Source organism: Parus major, chromosome Z (genome assembly GCF_001522545.3).
Source record: "Parus major isolate Abel chromosome Z, Parus_major1.1, whole genome shotgun sequence".
Taxonomy (NCBI): domain Eukaryota; kingdom Metazoa; phylum Chordata; class Aves; order Passeriformes; family Paridae; genus Parus; species Parus major.
The window spans coordinates 61,345,102-61,367,667 of record NC_031799.1 but is presented as its reverse complement, the minus strand read 5'-3'; the positions used below and the strand labels follow the sequence as shown (position 1 = coordinate 61,367,667).

The window sequence follows — 22,566 nt, the reverse complement described above, 5'->3', positions numbered from 1 at the left end:
CGCCACGGTGGCCCCCAGCTCCCGAACCGAAAGGAGAATCAGCTCCGAAACCAGATTCCGGGGCTCTGGCCACAGCATAAAGCTTGACCACGCCACACACAACCGCTCGCTGCAGCCTACAACTCCCACCGGGCCCCGGGCGGCGGCCTGCAGTTCCCAGCGTGCCCCGGGAGACGGGAACTACATATCCCGCAGTGCCCCAAGAGAAAATGGTGGCTGGGCGGGCGCGTCATTGCCCAGCGGTCGGAGTGCGCATGTGGCCCGGCGGCGGCTGAGGTGGCGCAGGCGGCGGTGGCTTAAGGTGCGGCAGGGGCGGGTGGCGACGCGCCGTGGTGGCCTGGCTCTGTCCGCCGTGGCTCTCCCTGGGGGGGCTGCGGGAGTGGATTACCTCCTCAGGCGGTCCGCGGGCCCGGGCCCCATCTGCGGACCCCACCTGCAGGACGGGCTGGGTGGCTTCGCTCTGGGGCCGGCCGCCTGCCCGGTGCCCGGGTTTGCACCGAAGTGGTGTTTTGCCTATAGATGGCTCTGCAGCTCATGCTGAACAGTGCCTGCGGTGGAGTGCACTTGTGATGGCCGAAGCATCTGTTCCCTCTTAGGAAGCAAATTTATCTCCAGGAGCTGCTGAGCAATGCAAGTCCGACAGGTTTCTTTATAGGTTCTGAGGGGATCTTTGAAATTTGGTGTCATCCTATGTATTTTCATTGCTAAATTAGCAAGCAAAATGGGGCTAATTCAACCATTCCTTTATTTTTGCTTTGCAGCTCTTAAAAAGTACTTTTGTTATTCATCTGGTTGCTTTTTTCATCTTTCTGGGTGCTGACACCAGAACTGTTGTTTCTCAGTCTCATCCCATCTCGGCAGCTTTGACTGTGGTGTTTTTAAAGTACAACATACACCAAAACAGCGCATGATTATGTTCAAAAGCATGAATGCCTCTTTGCTGTGTCCTTAAATGCTTTCCTTTTCTTGATTCATGGCCGTAGTCAGAAGCAGAGTCTGCCGTGAGTGTCAGAAGCAGAGTCTGCCGTGAGTGAAGGGAGAGGAGCAGGGTGGGCGACACCGGAGTGTGACAAGATGCCATGATGCTGCTGTAGAAAGCACCCAAGAGAAACTCTGATTCTTAGCAGCCACTGGAGCATGTTTCTGGGGCAGTAGAGTTCTTAAGCAGGGTTCTTAGGTTCTTAAACTGCTTGGTTTCTTTTTGAAGAGGAGCTGTTATGCATAGGGTGTTTTCTCCTAAGTCTAACTACATGCTTTTAAAACACTTCTCTTCCTTAAATTTATCTTAACCTGTAAAAAAGGTTTCATTCTTGGATAGCTACTTTGCATCATTTAACTGTTTGGAATCATGACTGAATCCTACATTGGATCTAAACGTGAGTATTTTTAACCGTGACATTTGTTTTCATCAGTTTCTAGTGCTGTATACATTTCAGCATACTGCACTATGTTTCTTTGTTTAAAACAACCTCTGTGCAATAAATGTATAAGCATTTTGTGTGTGTCAGAATATAATTTTTTACAAGAAGTGATGATATGTCCTTTTTGTTTAGCAGCCACGATGTCAAATAAGGAGGTGAAGGCAGCATTGAAGAGTGCTAGAGACGCAATAAGAAATAAAGAGTATAAGGAGGCCTTAAAACATTGCAAGGTAATTAATTTTATACTTGGAAGGTAAGTTTGGGGCTTTTTGCCCATTTTTTTTTCCCCATACCTCCACAACTTTATAATGGTGCAGAGTGTGGAGTACCTTATTTATGTGATAGTTGAGATGGATTTTCAGATTTAACTTAATTATTTGTGTTAGTTTCCCACATGTAAGCTTTTATTCCCCTTCCTTTAGAATTTTCTTATATGTGGTGAAAGAATCTTAAGTCTAGCATGATAGAGATGAAAATCCATTTCTAATCCAGACCTCATAGGAGTGCTTTAATTGCTGAGATGCAGATGCAAGTTACTAGCTCAGCACTTCAAGTACGAAGCATCCTCTGCTATAAGAAGCTGAAGTTATTAATCTCATCATCTTCCTTAAAATTACTTAAGTATGAATATTGCCATATAAAATAATCCATCAAACTGTAGTGATAAAACTCAGTACATGGATCTGTAAGTTACATTTCTTTCACCAGTGTTATTTAAAATTGTGTATTTTTAGGCAGTCTTGAAGCAAGAAAAAAATAACTACAATGCTTGGGTATTCATTGGCCTGGCAGCTGCTGAGCTAGAGCAGCCTGATCAGGCCAAAGGAGCATACAAAAAGGCAATTGAACTTGAACCAAACCAGTTACTGGCATGGCAGGTATGTGAATGTCCACTTTTTATTTCCCTCAAAAGTATCACTATGGAGTTGTGTGTAGGAATAAATCAGAGTGAAGACTTGCATCTTGTTTTCTTGAGGTCCTTAAGTTCCACAGAAGCTTTGAAGTAGATGAGGTTCCTATTAGTGCGTGTCCAATGTAAAACCATGGTGAATTTTATTTTCAATATGTTTGAGTTCGTATTTTTTGTGTAGACTACACAGCTGTGAGACGTGCCAGGGAGAACACAAATTGAAACAAAGGCAGTAAATTTGTCCATGTAAAAACTTCCATTCTTGTTGCTCAGGAAACACTTGACAGTTATTCTCTTCTATTCTAGAAATGTTTTATCTAGTAATGTATTTTTCCAGCTTTCAGCATCAAGTGGATTGTTAATGAATGCTGTTGTCACTTGAAAGCAAAAGTGTACCTTTAAAATAGCTGTGTGGTGTGTGCATTACAGCCTATTGTAATATAGATTTACAGCCTACAATTTTGTTATTCATTGATTCATGAAATACTTCATGTTGAGTCTGTTGCTGGTATCAATAATCAATACTTTTCTAAGATAATAAGATTCTTAATATGCTCAGTGTAAGTGCTATTTTAAAGCAGACCTGTTGGAGCCTGAATGCAGTGTGTGTTTCCTCACTTTTGCAATTAGATTCTGGCTTTCTTGATACAATTCTTGTGTGTATATATATTATTATATATTTTATATAAATATAAATATATAATCATATATAAATATATAATCATATGGCCTAGTGAACTTTTCTACGGTCGTTTGTGCTGACAAGATCGTGCAATATATACAAGTTTCAAAGATTTGTTGGTATTGCTTAAAAAAGTGAACAAAGCTTTTTGCTTAATGTAAGTAGATTGAGTGGGCTGTACAGAATTCTGCACAGTGATTACTGCCTTAGCACTGACTCCATTGAAGGCAGTGGAATATTTTTTGTATGCAGAACAGGTAGCATTCACATAAAACATAAGCATTGTCATCAAATCTTACTTCCTTTACTTTTTTTGGTTTTTTTCTTAAGGGATTAGCAAATTTGTATGAGAAACCCAACCAAATAGATGTCAAAGGAGACTTAGCAGATGTTTACCAAAAACTTTTGGAACTCTATGAAAGGTAAAGGGTATCAAAAGCCATAAATTCATTCTTAAGATTTCTAGTTCAGTGAATGCCATTGGTGATATACAGTATAGACTTTGGGTTTTTAAAGCCTTCTCACATCAGTGGTTCAGCCCTTTTGCTGAGGTCTACTTAGGTAAGGTTTTCTTTTCCTGTCCTTTTTGTTAGAGCAAAAACTCTCTTAATTAACTTGTACTTGAGGCTGGTAGTTTGGGGCATTCCATGTTATCCTATTCCTCTCTAAACTCACTGGCTTGAAGCATTTCTGTCTGATAGTTCATTGCCTGCATAGTAAGAAGCCTCATTTTTCACTGCTGTAAGATCACAGAATATGTGTCATGCAATTCATAGAGGTACAGTTCTAAAGAAATCTAACTCAGCTGTCACTGGAGTGTTTGGTTGTTCTCTTATTTTGAAAACTGATCAAAAAGTCCCTAAAAGTAATTTTTTTTCTTTTTATTCAGAGCAGCAATGATTAAAACTTCTAGGGCGATTGTAGTATTAATATTATTCTAAATATTAGCTGGACAGCTGAACTTAACAGAAAATTATTTGTCAGAATTTAAAAAACATTACACTAGTATATGAAAACTTAGCTTCTTTTGAGGGGATTTTCTTTCTCCTTTCTAGTGGTGACAAGCAGAAATGGTGTGATGTATGTAACAAGCTTGTGGAACTATACCATCAAGAAAAGAAATATTTAGAGGTAGGTCAAGCACTTTCTTTCTTCTAACAATAATTTCTGTTTGATCTAACTACTCATGAAGGAATGCCCATTCATACAGGCCACAGACCACTTATGATCTTGTGGACCACAACCAGGAAGAACTGATTTTAACTGTATTTTTTCTTTTCCACTGAGTGAGACTTGGATGCAATCCATTAAACTGGAAAAGACTATTAGTAGTGAAATAGAAGAGACTGAAAAGTATAGTAGTGAACTATTAGAGACTGAAAGGGCAGAATATCATTCTTCTGTAGTATTTCTAGAAGTCAAAAATGGGATCAAATGCACATTTACACACAGTATGTGTGGTCAGGTGTCCTTTGCCTGGCTTGGCCAGTGCAGGGTGTCTGATGAGCTGTTCACGGGTGGGGTGATCCAAGGCTGTTACTCAAGCTTCTTTCTAGATGGTAAAGTGAAATATGTACACAACCTGAACATGGTTGCATGTGTCTTATGTACTGCATTCCCAGCATGATGATAAGGACACAAAAAGCCTTTTCAGAGCAACACAAGCTTTGCAGAAATCATTGTGACACCGGTCAGTACCACAAGGTGGAGTTGTTAAATGCCTGTGTGGTTCAACAGTAATGTTTCCTGTGATCTCTATAATACTGTTAGAAAATGTGTATTTTGGAGGTACGCTGTTCACTTTTTATTTGCTCTTTGAAAAGGCTCTTTTCTTATATGGTGGTGCATGACTGTACTCCATGTCATCTTCCCACCTTTCCTCCAGCAATGGAACATGAAAAAATTTACATAGCACAGTGTGGGGCCGAACCCTTTAATTAGCTCCGAAGCCTGATTGTATACCAGATTCTTAAACTAAATTTAATGCTAATAGTTTAGCATATGAAGGCATACTTAGTCTATATGGAACAAGAAACTTAAGTTACCCCTCAGGGTCCTATTTTTTCTTTTCAGTTCTTCTGGCTTTTCCACACTGGACTTTCAGTGTGGACTGCTTTGTTCTCTTTCTGTTCATAGTGCTTTAGATCTTTAGGTCTACTTTTACTGTTGATTTCCTCCAGGAACTAGAGAATTCATATGTTCTTGATGTTCTCTGCCTTACTTACTGAACCTTGGAAGGCAGAGAGGTCCCACACAATGCTTTGGGACTTGCTATTTATTTAATCAGAAAGCAGGTAAATCTGGGTTATTTAAAATGTTACAGTGTTGTCTGCCCTAGAGTGATGGAGTTTGATACCAAAGAGGTATCACACAAGCATGAGTTACTGTGTCTGTGCACTTTTGACAAAGAAACAGGGTGTGCAGATCTGCTTTCTGGACGAGGACAGAAGAAAGGTAGTGGAAGGACATCTGGCTTCTGAATGCAGCCACAGCCTAAACAAGATCATAAAAAGACTGAACCAGGGGTGGGTTTTATGGTAATAAGCACTTATAATATGTGTGTGGTGACTGTGTGCAAGAAACGCACTTGCAGAGGATCGGAATGCGCACTAGGTGGAGCAGTTCCCTGTGCATCCCTTACCTTGTAAAGAATGCTATCTTCTTAAAGCTACATTGGTGTTAAGGAGTTTATTTAGCCAGTTTTCAGTGAATTTGGGTGACAAATTGACTACTTATATCAGACTTTCAGCTCTTCGAAGAGTAACAGCATGGGTCATTTGTTCCTGTTGACAGGTGGCTGAAACTTGGCAGAAGCTAATAAGGATGAAACAGGAGGAAGGTGCAGAAAAGACAGAGCTTCATCAGCTTTGGAAGAAGATGATCCAGTTACTGAAAGACAGTACAAGGAACCAGGATAATAAGACTGGGCAGTTGGTAATGTTTCTCACTTCTTTTTCAGCTAGGTACATATATACATACAGAGAAACTAGTTAAAGCCTATTTGTCTGAGTTGACTGTCTCAATGTTCAAAGGTACTAATCTGAGGAAAGGCCGGGCAGTTTTTTGACGAAAACGGCAATTGTGTAGCAGCCTGAGATGAGCTAGGTGTAATGAGCCACCTAAATTCTTCACAAATTGTTCTAGCATGGTTTGTTCCACAAGGTTTAGTCCTTCAGTAATAGATTGCTCCAACACGGGTCCTTTTTCTGCTCTCACATACTCTGACTCCCCTCTCTGCCAGTCATTGCAGTTGCACTGGTTTCTTCTCCTTCTTGAATCTGTTATCCCAGAGGCACTACTAGTGTTGCTGATGTTCTTGATCTCAGCCAACAGCATGTCTGTCTTGAAGCCAGCTGGCATCGACTCTGTTGGACATGGGGAAAGTTTCTAGCAGCTTCTCATAGAACCCACCCCATTTAGCCTCCCACTAGCAAAGCTCTGCCACACAATACAATTGTTCTTTGAAACAACAAACTTCCTCCTGCTTTCATTCATCTTGGAAGAGATGGCTTTGTGAGGTTTTTCCATTTCCTTGTACCTATTCTTTATCTACATAGGATTGTTTTGATTCAGATTCTCTCCTCTGGATGTTAAGCTTCAGTTTCTTAGGAAAGTGGCAACAGTGATTGAAACCAAACAGAATTATCATGAATTGTACTCATCCTGTGTTCTCTGTGGACAAAATTAATTTTATCTGATTTATCTTTTCTTGGAAGATGGAAATTTCTCATCTCCAGTCTGCTTAATAGAAGTATTTCAGAAAGGAGAAAATACAAATTGAAGTAATTTCAGATTGCAGAAAATTGAATCTGGATCTCTACTTTTGAGAAGGCAAAGGTTTTAACTTAGGAGGTAGCATAGAAAACATGTGCTGCAGGTGGTACTGCCTTCTTTTTTGGAAAGAAAAAAATTACTTGAAAATATTTTTTAAATGGTATAAACATCAGGAATAGGTTTCACATGCAAATTTACAGTTTACTGCAGTTTTAAGTAAAGCACATGAACCTGGAAGGATGTGGACCTGAAGGAAACACATTTCAGTATTTCTCTAGTGATACTCTGTGTACAATTTTTTATTTAGGATGCCTGTTTGTAAGCCTTCACTCTGGTGCCTATATTCCCCAATATGTAAAGAGTCAGGAAAAAAAAGACTAGACTTCTAGACCAGAGTGGAGTGGAGGGCTAATCTTACAGGATAGTAACCTAATTTCTTTCTTTGCCTTGGGATTAGGTTTGAAGAAGAATGTATGTTCTTAAAACTTTTACCTTTCTTGTACCATCTTACATTTTGTGGCAGCATATTATTGCTTCATCTTTTACTAGACAATTCAGGTGCTTTAGATGCTGAGTGCTGCTTCATGATAAGGAACTTGCTTCATGACTTCCTCTGTTCATAGCACTAATATAAGCTTAATGAGTAGGATCTAGGTAATAACATGTAACTATCCACTTTAATATGGAAGGGCTGGAAAGCATGTCCTCTAAGGAGCAGATGATAACTTTGGGTTTTCCTAGTTTGGAGGAGACTAAGGGGTGCCCTCTACTGCCTGCAGCTTCCTCAACAGGGAAAGTGGGGAGGGAGGTGCTGAGCTATTCTTTCTGGCATCTAGTGATAGAATGTGTGAGACTGGTTCACAGGACTTAGCATGTGGCAGCATTTCTTTACAGAAACAGTGGTCAAACATTGAAGCAGACTTCCTAGAAAGTCAGTTCACGCCATTCACACCCCAAATCTATCAGTGTTCAGGAGGCATTTGGTCAGTGACCTTAATAACATGCTTTAGTTTTTGGTCAGATCTGAAATACTGAGGTATGTGGACTAGATGATTGTTACATTTCCTTCCAATTGAAATATTCTATTCTGTGAAGATAGCATTTTCCTAGATTAGTTTTTTTTGCACTCCTGATTTTTTGTTATTTCAGCTTTTGACTGCATTTGAACATGCGCTGCACTCTGCTGACACAGTTCCTGGTGAAGACCATCAAAATCTTTACAAAGACTTCATACAGTGCTTGTCAAAAGTAAGGTTATGTTAAAGTGTCTTTCTAGTAAGAAAATAGGTGTACTACTTCACATCTGAGAACACACAGAAATAACTGTTTACTTTTTTTTCCTTTCAAGTTTCCTCATGAACTAGCTAGGTTGGAAAAGGCGTGTCATGATATGATGGCTTTGTACCCTACTATGAGTTACCCTTTGGAAGTACTTTGCTTGCACTTTGTTCAGTCAGGTGAGTAGGATGGATTTAGGCATTTCTGGGGCTTAAATTTTTATAGATAGTTGGTTTTGCGACAATCTATTTACAAGTTTTTACCTTTCAGAAAGAGTGTACAAGTACACTCTTTACTTCTATGTTATGTTTCTGGAAATAAAGTGTTTGGACTTGATAATTTCCTAGCCCTGTAACTGAGTAGTGACTATAAGTGACAAAAACATCCTGTGAGTTAAGGCCTACTCTTTGAAGTCTCAAAGAAAAAATGCCTTACTTGAAAAGCAGACTCTCCAGATAAATGAAGATTAGCTTCTTGACCTTTTAAGTAAAAATGAAAGGATGTTAGCCAGTGTTGTGAGGTTCATGATCGCCTGTGCTTAGGTTTTTCTTGACACAGATTCTCTTTCCTCACAGAAAAACCAAAAAAAACCAAAAACAAAACAAAAAAAAAGACCCCAAACATTTGTGAAAGTCTGTTAGAAAGTATGCTTTGGGAATAAACTGAATAGGGAATAAACTGGTCTTTAAATATGTATTCTGAGTATACAGGATGTGTATTCTGAGTAGAAAAGGATAATCTTAGAGGGGAAAAAACCAAAACATGGTGTGTTCAGAAATACAGGGATCCGAAACTATGCATTACTATTTTGAGTCATTTACTAAATAACATTGCAGTAGTGTTGACACTTTCTCATCATTTTTAGAGGTAATTATTAGATTTTAGCTTCTCATTTTATTGTTTCAGGTGTCAGAAGTTGATTTTATTTCTTTTTAAAGCAAGGAATAAAAAAAACCCCCCTCTAGAAATAAGTCAGAACTTTTCCTGTTTTGAAGAAATTGAATAATGTAGCAAAGTAAAGCAAGTAAGATTTTTTCGCTTTGTTTTGAAAATGAGAGCCGGACTCTCAATTTGTAAGGTGTTTGAAAATGCTTTAGATTTTGGAGAAACAGGCAGAAGCTAATTTTCAAAGGAAGAGGTTAGTGCAGTTCTTGTATACTAACACTGGCAACATCTCACCGTCCTACAAGCTACTTGGAGGGGGAAGGATGCTGCTTATGTTTAAGGCTGTTTGTTAAGATTAGAGCATGTTTTGATCCTTCATGTCCTGCACTTCTTGTAGGCTTCTTAATCCAGATACATTGTAAAGTCACCTTTAGCAAATGCAGATGAAAGCAACTATTATGCCACATCAATCATTTCTTTAAGAAAATAATAGTTCGAAGGTTGTTGCGACAAGTCACAAGGTTCCTGTAAACATTGCCAAGTCTACCATCACAGCAAAACACAAGCATCAAAAGTCAGTGGCATCAGTTAAAATTAAGCTCTAAAACATTAAATTATAGGGTTTCACAGCAAGGTAGTTTCAGCAAGCTTATCACAGCAAATTGGTAGGTACACAGTGTCTCTTCTGGAAGGAAATTATTTTGATTTATTGTGGCAGATTATGACATGTGGACATTCAGCTGAACTAACATAAAAAGCATATGATGGAATTAATGTTTATTAATAAAGGAAGTATACCTGGAGTGATTTAGCAGAAGTGGTTATTTGGGTTGCAGACTGTCAGTTTATTTTATTTCACAGTAATGAGTATTTAGATTACTTCTTGGGTTTGGGGTTTTTTATGGGATAGAGGATGATAAGTGTGTAGTGCTTTTGGAAAATCAGTTTGAACTTGAAGGATAATGATCATTTACACAGATAAGCTAAGCTGTTGCAGTTGTTTTTTTAACCTAAAACCCCACAAAACATATTTTTTTCTGAAACCAGGTACTTTGTCAGAAGAGGCCCTGCACTGTTTCACTAGGCTTTTGGAGATGGATGCAAACAGTGGTCCAGGCATCATCGGTTTTGGTATAAAATGCCTCAAAGAAAATAAATACAAAGAGGCTGTGAAGAGACTTACTGAAGGTAAATGTCTAGTATGAGATGTAAGTAGTCTGTAACTTGAACACCAGCTTTAGTTTATGTTGAAAAGTTAGGGAATCTTATACTTGCATAGTAGTTTGTGAATTTTAGACCAGCTAGATTTTAAAAGAATGCTGAGCACTTTGTCTGCTTCTGTTGAGATTTTTTAAATGTAGCTTTAAGTATAACATCTCTTAAGCCTTTCATTTGTATCATAGCCAGCTCTGTAGTGTTTTAAGGTAAACTATTTTTAATCTACTGTTATTGGGGAAATAACTATATGAAACACTAAATGGAGCAATAGCACTAAATGAAGGAATGTGGAATTTATGAAATAAATTGTAATGCAACTTCTCTAGCAGAGTCACTGCATTGGTCTACCTGAACAAAGATGACTTCTCTGAAGTTACTTCATTTTAAAACCTCTTTAAGACTTATACTGAGTAAAGAATTATATTGAGTATCTAGAGAAAAATATTGTAAGAGTTTCTTTCTTTTTAGTTGTTGTTTTACAGTAACCTTATTTGCTGAAGACTTGGCTTACTCATCTGTAAATTACCTTGCTTGTATTCAAATGGCAAAGCTCTTTCTGAAATAATTGTAAGTTTACTAGTGGGAAAATGAGACTGCCCACTCTCACTGTGCTACTGTGGCAACTTATAGTGAAAACTGAGTAAATAATTGGGATGTAAGCATTCTTGAGTCAGTCTGACTGTGCTGTGATGTCCTGCATCCATTCTTCTAGGTTTTAGAATAACATGGTTTCTGAAATGGAATTTTGGAATATTCTGTAGTGAAACAACATCTTGACTGAAATATGAAATAAAAGTTTCATGTTCCAGAGAGCACATGAAGAGGAAAAAGTGTTCCTTGGAAAACAAATTCTTCTGGCTTAAATGGCCATTGTATTCTTTGACAAAATATAGTATTTTATTTTAATTAGTATTAAGTTGTTTTTCTGTTTTTACTTTTACACATAGACTTGACTTACAGCGGAGAGAACACAAAGACAAGACTCTTGGTATAACGTGTAAATATAGAGAGTTTGGAAATAATGCTTGTTTCAATTAGCCATGTGTTTGCATCTTAGGTGTTGAGGCTTCCAGGTACTACTTAGTAGTTACATATCAGAAGAGGGGAAGTATGTTTTTACTGGCATTATATGGAAATAAAGTATCTACTAGCTTCAGTGTCTTTGCAGCCCTAAGCAACTTTTTAAAGTGTCTGTTTTAAACTCTTTCTAGGTTTGGAGAAGACTAACCAGTGTCCAGCAGCATGGCATTATCTAGCAGAGGCACAGATGAAAATCCATGAACACAGGAATGCTGTTCTGTCCTGCAATCAAGGTAACTGCCTGATAATTGAAAGAACAGCTGCAGACCTACGGTGCTTTATGTAGTCCTACTAATGTGGCCTCTCTGTGGTAGGTCTGAGTTAGATACAAAGTCACAGTCCCTTGCGTTTTGCAGTCTCAGGCTTGTGCTACCACTCTTGGTTTATGACAGCTGAAAAGCACCTTAAACTGCTTAGTCTCAGGAACAGAATAAATATTTGGCTAAGTGGAGCCAGAAAGCTGACTGATTGTTAATTATTTAGAAGGTTTACATGTCCGGGTGTGCTGCTTCTGCTGGTGGTTGACCAATGCTGGCAAGCAACAGATTGCCTGAAACCACAAGGGTAGGTGTCACAAATATTTAGCCTGGTAGACATCATGTTTCAACCTGAAAAAAAAATAAATTTAATCAAGTTAATGTAGAATGCAGAAATGATGCATACTACAGCTGCATCTGAAGAAATTCACTGATCTGTTCTAGCTGACAGTGAGGGCAATTACTGCGATTTAATGATGCATATGTCAACTGAACAGAGCCACTCTCTGGTTGTTATAAATGAAAGGGAAGCTAGAGTGGACTTCTTTTGTGCCAGGGACAAATGCAGTGAAAAGCTACTCAAGAAAGACTTGAAGTAGAAGTATACAGATCTGGCCAAACAATCATGGGAAATCAAGGGAAAGTACTTGCTGGCTAGGGAAATTCAACAGACCTATACATTTGGGGGAGGAAAAAAGAAAACTCAGCAAAATAGGCAAAAAATAAATTTATTGGCAAAAGAATGAAAATTAGGTTATTTTTTTTCCCATCTTTGTTCAATGCGAGGTAATTTTTTTCACATCTTTGTTCAATGTGAAAGGGCTCAGGGTAACTTTATACCATGACCCTTCTTTTCAGCAGCTTGATCTAACAACTTGTCTACGATTACAGTTAATAGCAGTGAGTGTAAAACAAGACAAGGAAACATAGCATTAAGGAATTGTGAGATACCAACTTAGGAATTGACTAAATGCAGAGTGATAGAGTTGTGGGAAGAACAAAGTTACCCTGCACTCTCATTGAAGAGTGCAGAAGGTCCTCATTTGGTATGAAAAAATAGGACTGTTTCTTTCCTCTGCTATGCTTTGCAGGCAAGTCAAATATTAGCATTTTCAGAGAAGGGAATGGTTAGTGAAACATGCCTTCAACACACAGTGGTTTTAGAATGTCAGCAGCATAAACTGTGTGTAGTTTTGGTAACTATCCACCGCATCTAAAAAAGGAAATAAGAATAGAAGTAAATAGTCTAGTCTAATAGACTAATAGCTAACTAGACTAGTCTAGTGAATAGACTAATCAAATAAGGTTGATCAAATGGATTAAAAGATGCAGCATATGAGAACAAATAAAAAATTAGTGAGTAAATAATTGTGCAAAACAACTTGACTATTGAAAGGTCATTGTTTCTTTAGAGTTCCAATGAGAAAAATGGTAGCACTTCAGTATATAAGGCCAGCAGCTAGAAAGCAATCAGTATCCATGCATCTGAAATGACCTCCTAGAACTAACTTAATTTTTAAGCTTGAATGAATAGAAATTTTACAGGACAGTTTCTTATATATGAGGGAGAGCAGTCTGAATGGTGTTCTATTAGACAGAAAAATTGTAATTAACATGATTATAAAATATTTGGAAGAATGCTGCTCTCTGTACTTTTCTCGGTTAACTTGATGAAAGGTTCTTCTTGTCAACAGCTCTTCAGGCTCTTGGAACTACTGAGGGTCCTAATTTTCGGTGGAAGACCCTTGCTCTTCAGTTGAAAGCAGAAGCTTTGATTAAAATAGCTGATGCTAATGCTGCAGAAGAAGCCATTAAAGCACTTGAGCAGGTATTTTTATTGACTGAAATGTTCTGAAGATTTTTTTAAATATTAAAAAATCTTATCTTTCTGTACTTAAGCTGCATATTTCTACCCTGGTCACCTTTCAGCTTGGTGGTTTAGACCAGCTGTCATGTAATTCAAACAGTTCTTCTGTCCCTGCTTTTTCAGGCTTTGCTTGAACTCTTTTTCATTTGCAATTCTAATTTTAGAAGCTGTCATTTTTGACTTTGTCTGGTCTTGCTCACTGGTACTGATTTTTTGCTAGTTCTGTGCTGTTACTCATCTTAATTTGAATTTGTGTTATAATCCTGCCTCCCATGTCCATCACTTACTTGTCATTAGTCATGAAGTAGAACATATTGCTTTAAAACTGAATGATTAAGCTTTAGCAGAAGTTGTTTCCCCCTGTTTTGTCACACAGTTTCATTCTTTGTTGTTCTTCATATTTCTATACCTTTGTCCTTGTTCTCTACAGTCTTATACTTGATCTTCATCAGAATTATTCTAAATCTTCTCAGGGTAATAGAGAAAAGCTCTTAATGCTTTCTTGTCTTTATCTTCATGCAGTCTGTCTGCTTCTGACAACTTTGACTTCTTAATGTCAGGCGAGAATATTAATTGTGTTTATTACTTTGTTTTCTAGATTGTAGATGGAAGCAGTGATCCAGTGGTTTTAGCTCTCAGGGGTCAGGCTTATCTAAACAAAGGTTTAATGGATCAGGCTTCAAAGGTTAGTTACTTCTTTGTCATTCCTGTGAGCTAAGTACAATGCTTGGTTTCATATAGGAAGTAACTAGGGAAAAATTGCATCCTTTTGCAGATTTCACAAGAGCTTCTGTTGTCCCACCCTGATCTGGCTGAGGCCCATGCTCTAGAGGGTGTCATCCATTATTCCCAAAAGAACTATGAACAAGCAGAAAAAAGGTAGACTTTTGTTTTCTTTCTTCTAACAGGGAAGTGTTATGGGAGAGTAGAATACAGTGTTTTGCTGCTTTTCAGGTTTGTCTGACCTGACCTGTGTTCATCTTGTTTAGTTTTCTAAATGCTATTGAAAGAAAGGCTGGAACTGCAGAGTATCATCAGTACCTGGGGCTCACATACTGGTTCATGAGTGATGAGACAAAAAAAGACAAAGGAAAAGCACTCACTCAGTTCTTGAAGGTAAGGACTGCTGGACTGCTTTAACTGTTGATGTAGAATTAGTGTTTTCCTACATCAGAAGCCAAATATGAAAAATACACTGACTGGAATGAGAGATTTGAATATTCTCTTTGTTACAATGTATGAGCCTCCAGAGCCTGCAAACTAGGTTCTGCTGTGTAAAAAGGCATTGCAGGGAGCTGTGCAGCTACCTTGAATCTCCCTGCTTTTGTTTTCCTCTTTTCAACTAATTCTTTAGGCCATTGAATTGACAAAACTTCATGGTGATTCCCTCAGTATTCTCTGCTTCAGGGCTGGAAAGTGGAGGCCTCTAGAGATCAGCATATGTCTTTGAAGTCCTTTTGAAATAGGGAGAGCAGAATTCAAATTGAAAAAACTTGATGGAAAAAAGTTGAGAATGGTGTTAGTGTTTCACTGTCTGTCCAAGAATGTAAGTTGATGAAGCCACATAATTCATATGCTTTTCCTGACCTTGGGGTTTTAGTAATTGTGGCTTTTTCTCTGAGTATAGATCATAAAATCAAGCCAAAACATTAAGTTTGACATCTGTATTTAGTAACTTGGAAGTATACAAAACAAAACTCAAGGCACTGTAAACTTACCATGTAGCTTCATGATAGGTATCAGGAACTCAAATCATTGCTACTGTTTGTACTTCAGTAACAGTAGAATATAGTGGCAAATGTTGTTGAACAGTTCTTTTGGTTCTAAACTATTTTATGCAATCTTTATTGTTATTGATAAAGCTGTTTCCTACTGCTTGGAGGCTTTAAGTTTCTTAGCTATAAGCAATCTGCCAATTGCATCTAAGAAGGAACTGATACTTTAGAAATGGCTGGAGTTAATTGTGGTGTAATATGGTAAGAGTATGAACATAATAATTGAAACAGAGTAGAACATGAAAATTATGAGATGTTATAAAGATTTAGTTTCTCCTAGGACAACTATTTTAATACTTTGTGTACAAAATGCTTTATGTCATGAGATTTGTAGCAGATTTTCCAGATCTGATTACCTGATTAAAGCTCAGGTAATCTGTGCAATTTTAAAATAAAGTTTGACAGCTCAGATATATCACAGAAGGGACTTAAAAATACCATAAGCAGAGGCTGAACAAGTAGTTATCACTGAACCTGTCTATGAGTATAATCCTTCAGAATGCTGTCTGATGTTGTGTTCGTATTTCCTTATAGGCTGCAAAATTGGACAGCTACATGGGAAGTGCCTTTTGTTATCTAGGTAACTACTACAGAGACATTGCTGGAGACAAAACTAGAGCTCGTGGTTGCTATAAAAAGGCTTTTGAACTGGATGAGACAGATGAAGAATCTGGAGCAGCAGCTGTCAACTTAAGTGTGGAACTTGGAGACATGGTATTGTACTTTCAGAATGTCAGATTACTGCTGTTTTGTTGTTGTTCTATTAATCTTCCTCTTCAAAGAATCACTTCAATTTTCCTCTGTATTTAAGATCAGAAAACAAATGTTCTGTCATTGCTTAGCAACTTTTTTAGTTGGACTTGCTTCAATTTTATGTTCCAATTCCAAATTAAATTTATCTGGGGAGAAGGGTGGGAGAACCAAGTATAGCATTAGAGTCATCACGTGTAATATAGATGAAGGAATTTTTCAGTAGGGAACATAAAGAGAAAATTGGGGGTTTTCTTTATTGAGCTTGTGTAAGTTCTTTTTTCCGTCCTCCACCTCGCTGCTTCGAGGAAAGCATAAAAAGTCATAAGAATTTATTTTTAATGGTTTTTGTTTAATAACTTGAAATTTGGTCCTTTGCTAGGACACTGCTCTGTCAATCCTGAATGTAGTAACTGAAAAAGCAAGACCTGGTGCAGCAAAATGGGCCTGGCTTCATCGTGGACTTTACTACTTGAGAACTGGTCAGCCGTCAAAAGCAGTGGTTGAGTAAGAAAACTGGTGGTTGGTTTAAATAATTTTCTACAAATCCCAATGAAGTGGTCTTTGCTCATAGAGAGTTTTCAGAATAGTTAGGTAATTACAGCTTGTACTTAACAGTGGGAAATGGGTCTGAGCAAACTGTGTCTCTCTTCAATTATCTTCAGTTCTAGAATTCACGGAATGTAATCTTGTTAACATAGCAGTGTTTTGTACTAATAGGCCTGGTGACAGGCACAAACAAGCTGCTATAGCACTGAATAGCCAGGGTAAGATACAATTCCTAAAATTGTATAATGCCCTCTGAAGATGAAAAAGCTACTATGCTGTGTTTAAAAGTTCTGTGTAATTGTGCATTTGTGTCCTGAAGAGTATATAATGCAGAATTAGTGTCCTGAGCCTATACAATGGAAGTAAATAATTTATGTTAAATTATGTTAAATTGTATCACATTTCATTTAAATAAATGTATGTCTTGATATCTTCAGTTTGCAGGCAGCTATCAGGGCTGATCCAAAGGATCCCAACTGCTGGGAGTCTCTAGGGGAGGCTTACTTGAACAGAGGTAGCTACTCCACAGCTCTGAAATCCTTCAGGAAAGCAAGTGAACTGAACCCAGAGCTCGTATACAGCATTTACAGAGCTGCAGCACTTGAGCAGATTCTGGGCAAATATGAAAATGCAATAACTACCTATCAAGAAATTTTAAAGAAGACAGAAAACTATGTGCCTGCACTGAAAGGTAGTTTGTCTGAATTTGAAAGTATTCACTTTTCCTCCCTTTGCACACTGTCATGTTTCAGTCTTTTGGAGGTACTTTTGTTGTATTGAGGTTTTCTTGTATGGAAGCACAGAGTTGTATTTTGGGTATGTAGGGCCATGAGGTCCCCCACGTGAAAGCTAGTTTGTAGTAGCACAAATACCTGAAAAACTCTTAAATCATGATGAATATGAGTGATTATTTCTCTTTCAAGTAAGTATGAAAGGTAATTAATCCTGTGTGGCTACCAGGCCAAACAAGTAGAAGAATTGAAGATGCATAGAGGAAGCCAGCTACAATTTTACCTAAGCAGTAAAACACTGGGTCAACAGGCAATGAAATCAGACTGCCATTTCAAAGAGGTGGGCTTATGCTGATTTTCTTCTGCTCCTGACCATGCATTCCTCACTTCTTGTGTAAATCTAGTGATTCTGACCCCTCTGAGCTTCTTCAAGTAGCGAAAAATAGCAGTAAATCCCAAGAGGTCCCACAAGTATAACAGGTGGCAGGAGTAGAGACCTTCAAGGTATAGGTAAGGGTAAAGAAGTGGGACAATTGGAGCTTCTTCCATGTAATGGAACTGAGGTTTTGAAGTTATATAATGCAGGAAGTATAAAATTGTGATAAAAAAATTAATAATTGCTCTGTTTGCGTTCTCTCCGCCACTTAGCCTTCAATCATTCTCACCCCGTATACCCATCTGAAACAAGTGCTGTTTTCTCCTTGATGCTAGTTTGAATTTTTAATTATTTTTTCATTGTATGCAAGGCCTTTTGGTTTTTGGATGAAATTAAACTGATTCTTGTAAGACTTAATTCAGAAATGTTGGGTTATTATTGCAACAGTGTGTTTTTCATCTGAAAAAGTTATAGTGTGGTTGATACTTCTGTCTCCTCCTGTATTGCCTCACTGATTGTTTTCCAGACTAAAGTGACAGGGCAAAGGCTCCGTAATGGAGTTGGAGAGTATTGTATTTAAGCAGTCTTACTAGTTGTTGGGCAAGAAGGCAAAAGCTGACTGCAGCAGCAGTGTGCAAAGTTGCTGTATAGACTTGTGCACATGCATATGGCTTTTTAAGGGTCTGTAGGTAACGGTTGACAGTGTTACTAGTATTAAAATGCTTCAAGAGGATTTAAGATTATTCCTCATAGTTGCCTTTATACTGATTTCTTATATCTTCCCAAGTCTTCTTTCATAATTTTTCACATCATAATCTCTGGTTTGGTAGCTCTAAATCCTTTTGAGCCTCCAAACAGCCTTCACTTTCTTAGAGACTTCTTATGATGTTTGGTCCAATATTCTAATTTTTGTTGACCTTCTTAAAACTCTCAGAAGTTCTTTGACTGTCCCATTGGTGTTAGTTTTCTACTGTTCTGATCAATTTAAACAGTTTCTGATTTGTTGGAAGCATAGTCTCTCGTAGTTAAGAGAATAACTGCACTGGTGTTACTTCACTGCATCTTTTCTATGTGTTTTGATTTTGTGCTACTAAATATTTATTTTGCTTCTGTTCTAGCATATCTTTTGTGTAATTTTGGGGAATAAAATCAATTTCGTTTTTCAATTACAGAGCATCTTGACATCTAATAAGCTCATGATCTTGGGACTTATGGGGGAGGGGGTAAGATAAAGATTCTTGCAAAACACTGTTTTGGTGTAGGTGCAGGATTACAACAGCATGAGGAGGGTAGCTTCAGAACTGTCAAAATAATACTGAGAATGAATTGTACTCATATCCAGTGACTTACTGCTAGACAGAATCACTGCTGGTGCCATTTTAAACCAAATTTATAAACCAAGCAGTTAATATTTACAAAGCATTAGAAATTGTCATATATGATGCAGTTCCTTTTTAATAGTGAGAATTATTTCCAGGTATGGTGGGTTGATCTTGTCTGGACATCAGCTGCCCACCAAGATGCTCTGTCACTCCCCTTCTCAGCAGGATGTGAACAGAAGACAAAATAAGACTGTAGAAACTCATGGGTCAAGATAAATGCAGTTCAATAAAGGAAATGCCAAGGCCACATGCAGAAGCAAGGGAAAACAAAATTTGTTCTCTATTTGCTATCAGCAGATGACATCCAGCCACTTCTCTTGAAATAGGATTTCAGTCTGCCTAGTCATTGCCCCAGAAAACAAATGTGATAACAAGTGCCCCCCCTGTGCCAACTCTCTCCCATATTTCTTTCAGCTTTTATGGCTGAACAGATGTGATGTGGTATGGAATATCCCTCTAGTCAGTTTAGGTCAGCTGTCCTGGCTCCAGGATTTTGCTCACCCCCAGCCTACTACTGAAGCAGGGAATTTTGGAAAGACTGCCTTGATGCTGTTCCAAGCATTGTTCATCAGCAGCCAAAACACTCTCGTCTTATCAGCAGAACCTTTCCCGCTACCAGTACATATCACAGCACTATGAGGGTTGCTATGGGGCAAGTTAACTCCATCTCAGCCAGACCCAATACACCATGTGAAGTAAATTCTTATATAAATAGGATTAAATAATATTGGCTTCAGGGTTTCTTCATTTCCCTTCTGCCTACCCTGACATTCTTTATTTTTTTTTGTTTCTCAGGATTGAGTTTTGACACTTGTAAACTGAAAGTTTGTGTATTTGTCGAAGATGTAACGATGCAGGCTTCTCAGATTTCTTTTACTTAGTATTTGAAGACAAACGCAAAGCTTAAATGCTGTTTTTTTGTAATTAATTAGGTTTATTTTAATAGCCAAATGATTCTACAGTTCACACTTAACAAGATAGATTAAAAGCAAAGTCTCTGTTGTGAGCATTGTGGGTCTTCTGGTTTTGTTACATGTGCAGGGTATAAAGTTTTGCATAAGGCAGAATGCTGACCAGACTTCTGGGCTTCTTTCATTATTACTTTTAAGCATATCATAAAGCATTTCTTTTCACAGAGAATATTTTCTCTTACTTTCAGGACTTGGTGAGTGTTATTTCATGCTGGCAAAATCAGCCCTTGATAACTATTTGGATAGGAAGGCTGTGGATTACATAGAGCAGGCCCTTGCATATTTTACAAGGTTGGTACTAAATATTCACTTATTTAATTTCCACTGGGATAGTGGGTTGATAGGCAGAAAAATAAGGGTTAAATGTTTGAAAATTTTCAATTAAACAGAATCAAATGGACTAAGGCTTCTAATCTAGAAGAATGTGTTTATTAAAAGTGGTTTGAATAACACATTCTAAACATAGGCTTCTTAAATGACTGGCAATTGCAGAGTTTTGGGTTTTTTTATTTTCAAAGATACAGAGTAATTTGTTTTTTAAAAGTGTGAAATGACATAGAATTCTCTTGTGTAGCCCTCCTGATGTATGGATCTGGGAGAAGTGTATTTCCTATCAAATAATGGATAAGCGGAAAATAATTCCTTCCTTCTCTCAGTCTTTTTCTCTTGCATTTCATACAAGATTTCTTAAATTAAACCTTGGAAAAATTGTTGTTAGAGGAAAAAGTCCATTGGGTTTCTGCTGATGGGTAATGTCTTGTTATATGACAAAGCAAGAGTGCATGTAGTCAGCTGACATTGTGGGGTGTTTTTGTTTTGTTGGTTTGTATAGTTCTTTCTTTTTAAATTTTGATCTTTTAGACCTATAGCTTGAATAAGAAGAAACTGGATTAAATCAAACACCTCGGTGATTAATTGCATTTGAGGTTGTGCCACTCCTCAAAGTGGCACTTTCTTTCAGAGAAGGATGTTGAAGTGTCTGAGTGTTTTCTTTATAATTATAGGGCAGTACAGCACTGTCCTGATGTATCTTGCCTCTGGAAACTGTTAGGAGATACCTGTAGTAGTGTCCATGTTATTTCACCAACCAAAGTGAATGTTCAAGTACTAGGATTCCTTCTGAATAAAAATGCAACCAAACAGATGCTGAAGAAAAATGAGCTTCTCATACTGGGAGGAAGGTAATACTCTTATTGTCAAGAGCTTTTCTGCTGTTTAAGACTCTGTAGAGTCTCAAGTATTCTAGACTATATAATTTGTAGAAAATTAAAGACACGCTGATTTGTTAATACCTGCATATTGGGTAAATAGATTCTCATGCATCTTGCAGGTTGCACTGCTCATTTCCTGTATTGCCACAGTGCTGTCAGCACCTGCTCTTCTCCTTTCTGTCTCCAGGCACATGACTACATTCTCCCTGCTATTCCTTCACACCTGTTTAATGCAGTGGTTGCAGTATTTGCAAACTAATTCTCCCAGGTCAACTGAAGTCCAAAATAATACTTTCAACTTTCTGTCTGTGCCTCTTTCTTGTAATAAATGTCATAAATTCACTTTCCTGTGACTCCCTTTGAGCTTTTTTTTCAGCTGGATCTGTAAGGCAGGAAGTGCAGGTGCTTGGTGAATCTCAGCCATGATCTGTAACATCAAATACTTCCTAGAGGAAGCCTGATGAACTGTAAAAATGACCAATGTTTGTTTTAAGTAAAAGCTTGCATAATATAACTGACAGAGCTTGGATTTAGTGCACACCCACATAACCAAACCTGTGGCTTCATAAGTGGTGAGCACTACAGATTACCTTTAGACCAGGATGATTCTGATTCAGATACAGAAAGTCTCTGAATGAAAATGTATTAGTTGGATTTTTTTGCTTTCAGTTCTTGTTGTTTTTGTTTTTGTTTGTATTTATGCATGTTTACTCGGTTTAGGTTTTTAAGCACTCTTTTGAATGCATTTTCAGCTTTCTACTCTTCGTGTAGAGACTTGGAATAATGATTCTGTGATTCATGTTTCTGTAGGTGTTATGGCAGAGCTTTAAAACTGATGTCTTTGCCTAGCATATGGTGTGATCTTGGAATAAATTATTATCGACAAGCAGAGCACCTCACAGCAGTGGGCGCTGACATGAATGAGATAAGTGAGCTGCTAGAGAAGTCTTTGCAGGTATTTCCTGTATTTCCTGGTAGATTCTTTAAATTGATGTTCATGCTTCTGTGAATCCTCTCTCTGTACACAATCAAACCTACATCTCTGAATAAGTAAGTGGATAAAGTCTTAATTTTTGGTCTCCTAATCATTATAATCCACATTTTATTTTCTTCCAGTGTCTCAAAAAAGCCGTGAGACTTGACAGCAAAAATCATCTTTATTGGAATGCACTTGGTGTAGTTGCTTCTTGTAGTGGTAAGTCTGCAGTGGCAGCCCTAGGTCTCTAACATCCTAAATTAGAAGGCAGCTTGACTAATGGTGTTTTGAAATTCAGTTACATCTAGGTCTCCTTTTTTCTTTCTCCTCCTAGCCATTGGGAATTATGCTCTTGCTCAACATTCGTTCATCAAATCTGTTCAAGCTGAGGAAATTGTAAGTTCTGTAGACAGCTGCCATCTGTTTCAAGTGGGCATTTAAGACATTTTCCCTGATGTATTGCTATTTCTGGG

At 37.9% G+C, this 22,566-nt stretch overlaps 1 protein-coding gene across 14 annotated transcripts in view; it reads left to right on the top strand.

Moving 5' to 3' along the window:
* The first annotated feature begins 185 nt into the window (after window positions 1–185).
* TTC37 (tetratricopeptide repeat domain 37) overlaps window positions 186–22,566 on the top strand; it is a 45,926-nt gene continuing 23,545 nt past the window's right edge. For 3 of the 14 annotated variants that reach the window (XR_004500451.1, XR_004500450.1, XM_033520402.1), the window contains exons 1-22: window positions 660–1,376; window positions 1,554–1,651; window positions 2,156–2,299; window positions 3,344–3,435; window positions 4,069–4,144; window positions 5,807–5,947; window positions 7,937–8,035; window positions 8,136–8,244; window positions 9,998–10,138; window positions 11,380–11,481; window positions 13,200–13,333; window positions 13,971–14,057; window positions 14,148–14,251; window positions 14,362–14,488; window positions 15,682–15,861; window positions 16,280–16,404; window positions 16,884–17,137; window positions 20,095–20,197; window positions 20,911–21,087; window positions 21,928–22,072; window positions 22,234–22,312; window positions 22,428–22,489. Coding sequence is in view for 3 of the 14 variants with exons in the window: in XM_033520402.1 (XP_033376293.1) it covers window positions 1,349–1,376; window positions 1,554–1,651; window positions 2,156–2,299; window positions 3,344–3,435; window positions 4,069–4,144; window positions 5,807–5,947; window positions 7,937–8,035; window positions 8,136–8,244; window positions 9,998–10,138; window positions 11,380–11,481; window positions 13,200–13,333; window positions 13,971–14,057; window positions 14,148–14,251; window positions 14,362–14,488; window positions 15,682–15,861; window positions 16,280–16,404; window positions 16,884–17,137; window positions 20,095–20,197; window positions 20,911–21,087; window positions 21,928–22,072; window positions 22,234–22,312; window positions 22,428–22,489 (2,607 nt within the window). In the remaining 11 variants the exon portion in view is untranslated. Of the gene's footprint in view, window positions 302–342; window positions 631–659; window positions 1,377–1,553; window positions 1,675–2,155; window positions 2,300–3,343; window positions 3,436–4,068; window positions 4,145–5,806; window positions 5,948–7,936; window positions 8,036–8,135; window positions 8,245–9,997; window positions 10,139–11,379; window positions 11,482–13,199; window positions 13,334–13,970; window positions 14,058–14,147; window positions 14,252–14,361; window positions 14,489–15,681; window positions 15,862–16,279; window positions 16,405–16,883; window positions 17,138–20,094; window positions 20,198–20,910; window positions 21,088–21,927; window positions 22,073–22,233; window positions 22,313–22,427; window positions 22,490–22,566 lie in introns of those variants that run through there. The other 11 variants (XR_004500441.1, XR_004500443.1, XR_004500444.1 and 8 more) reach the window with 11 other exon arrangements.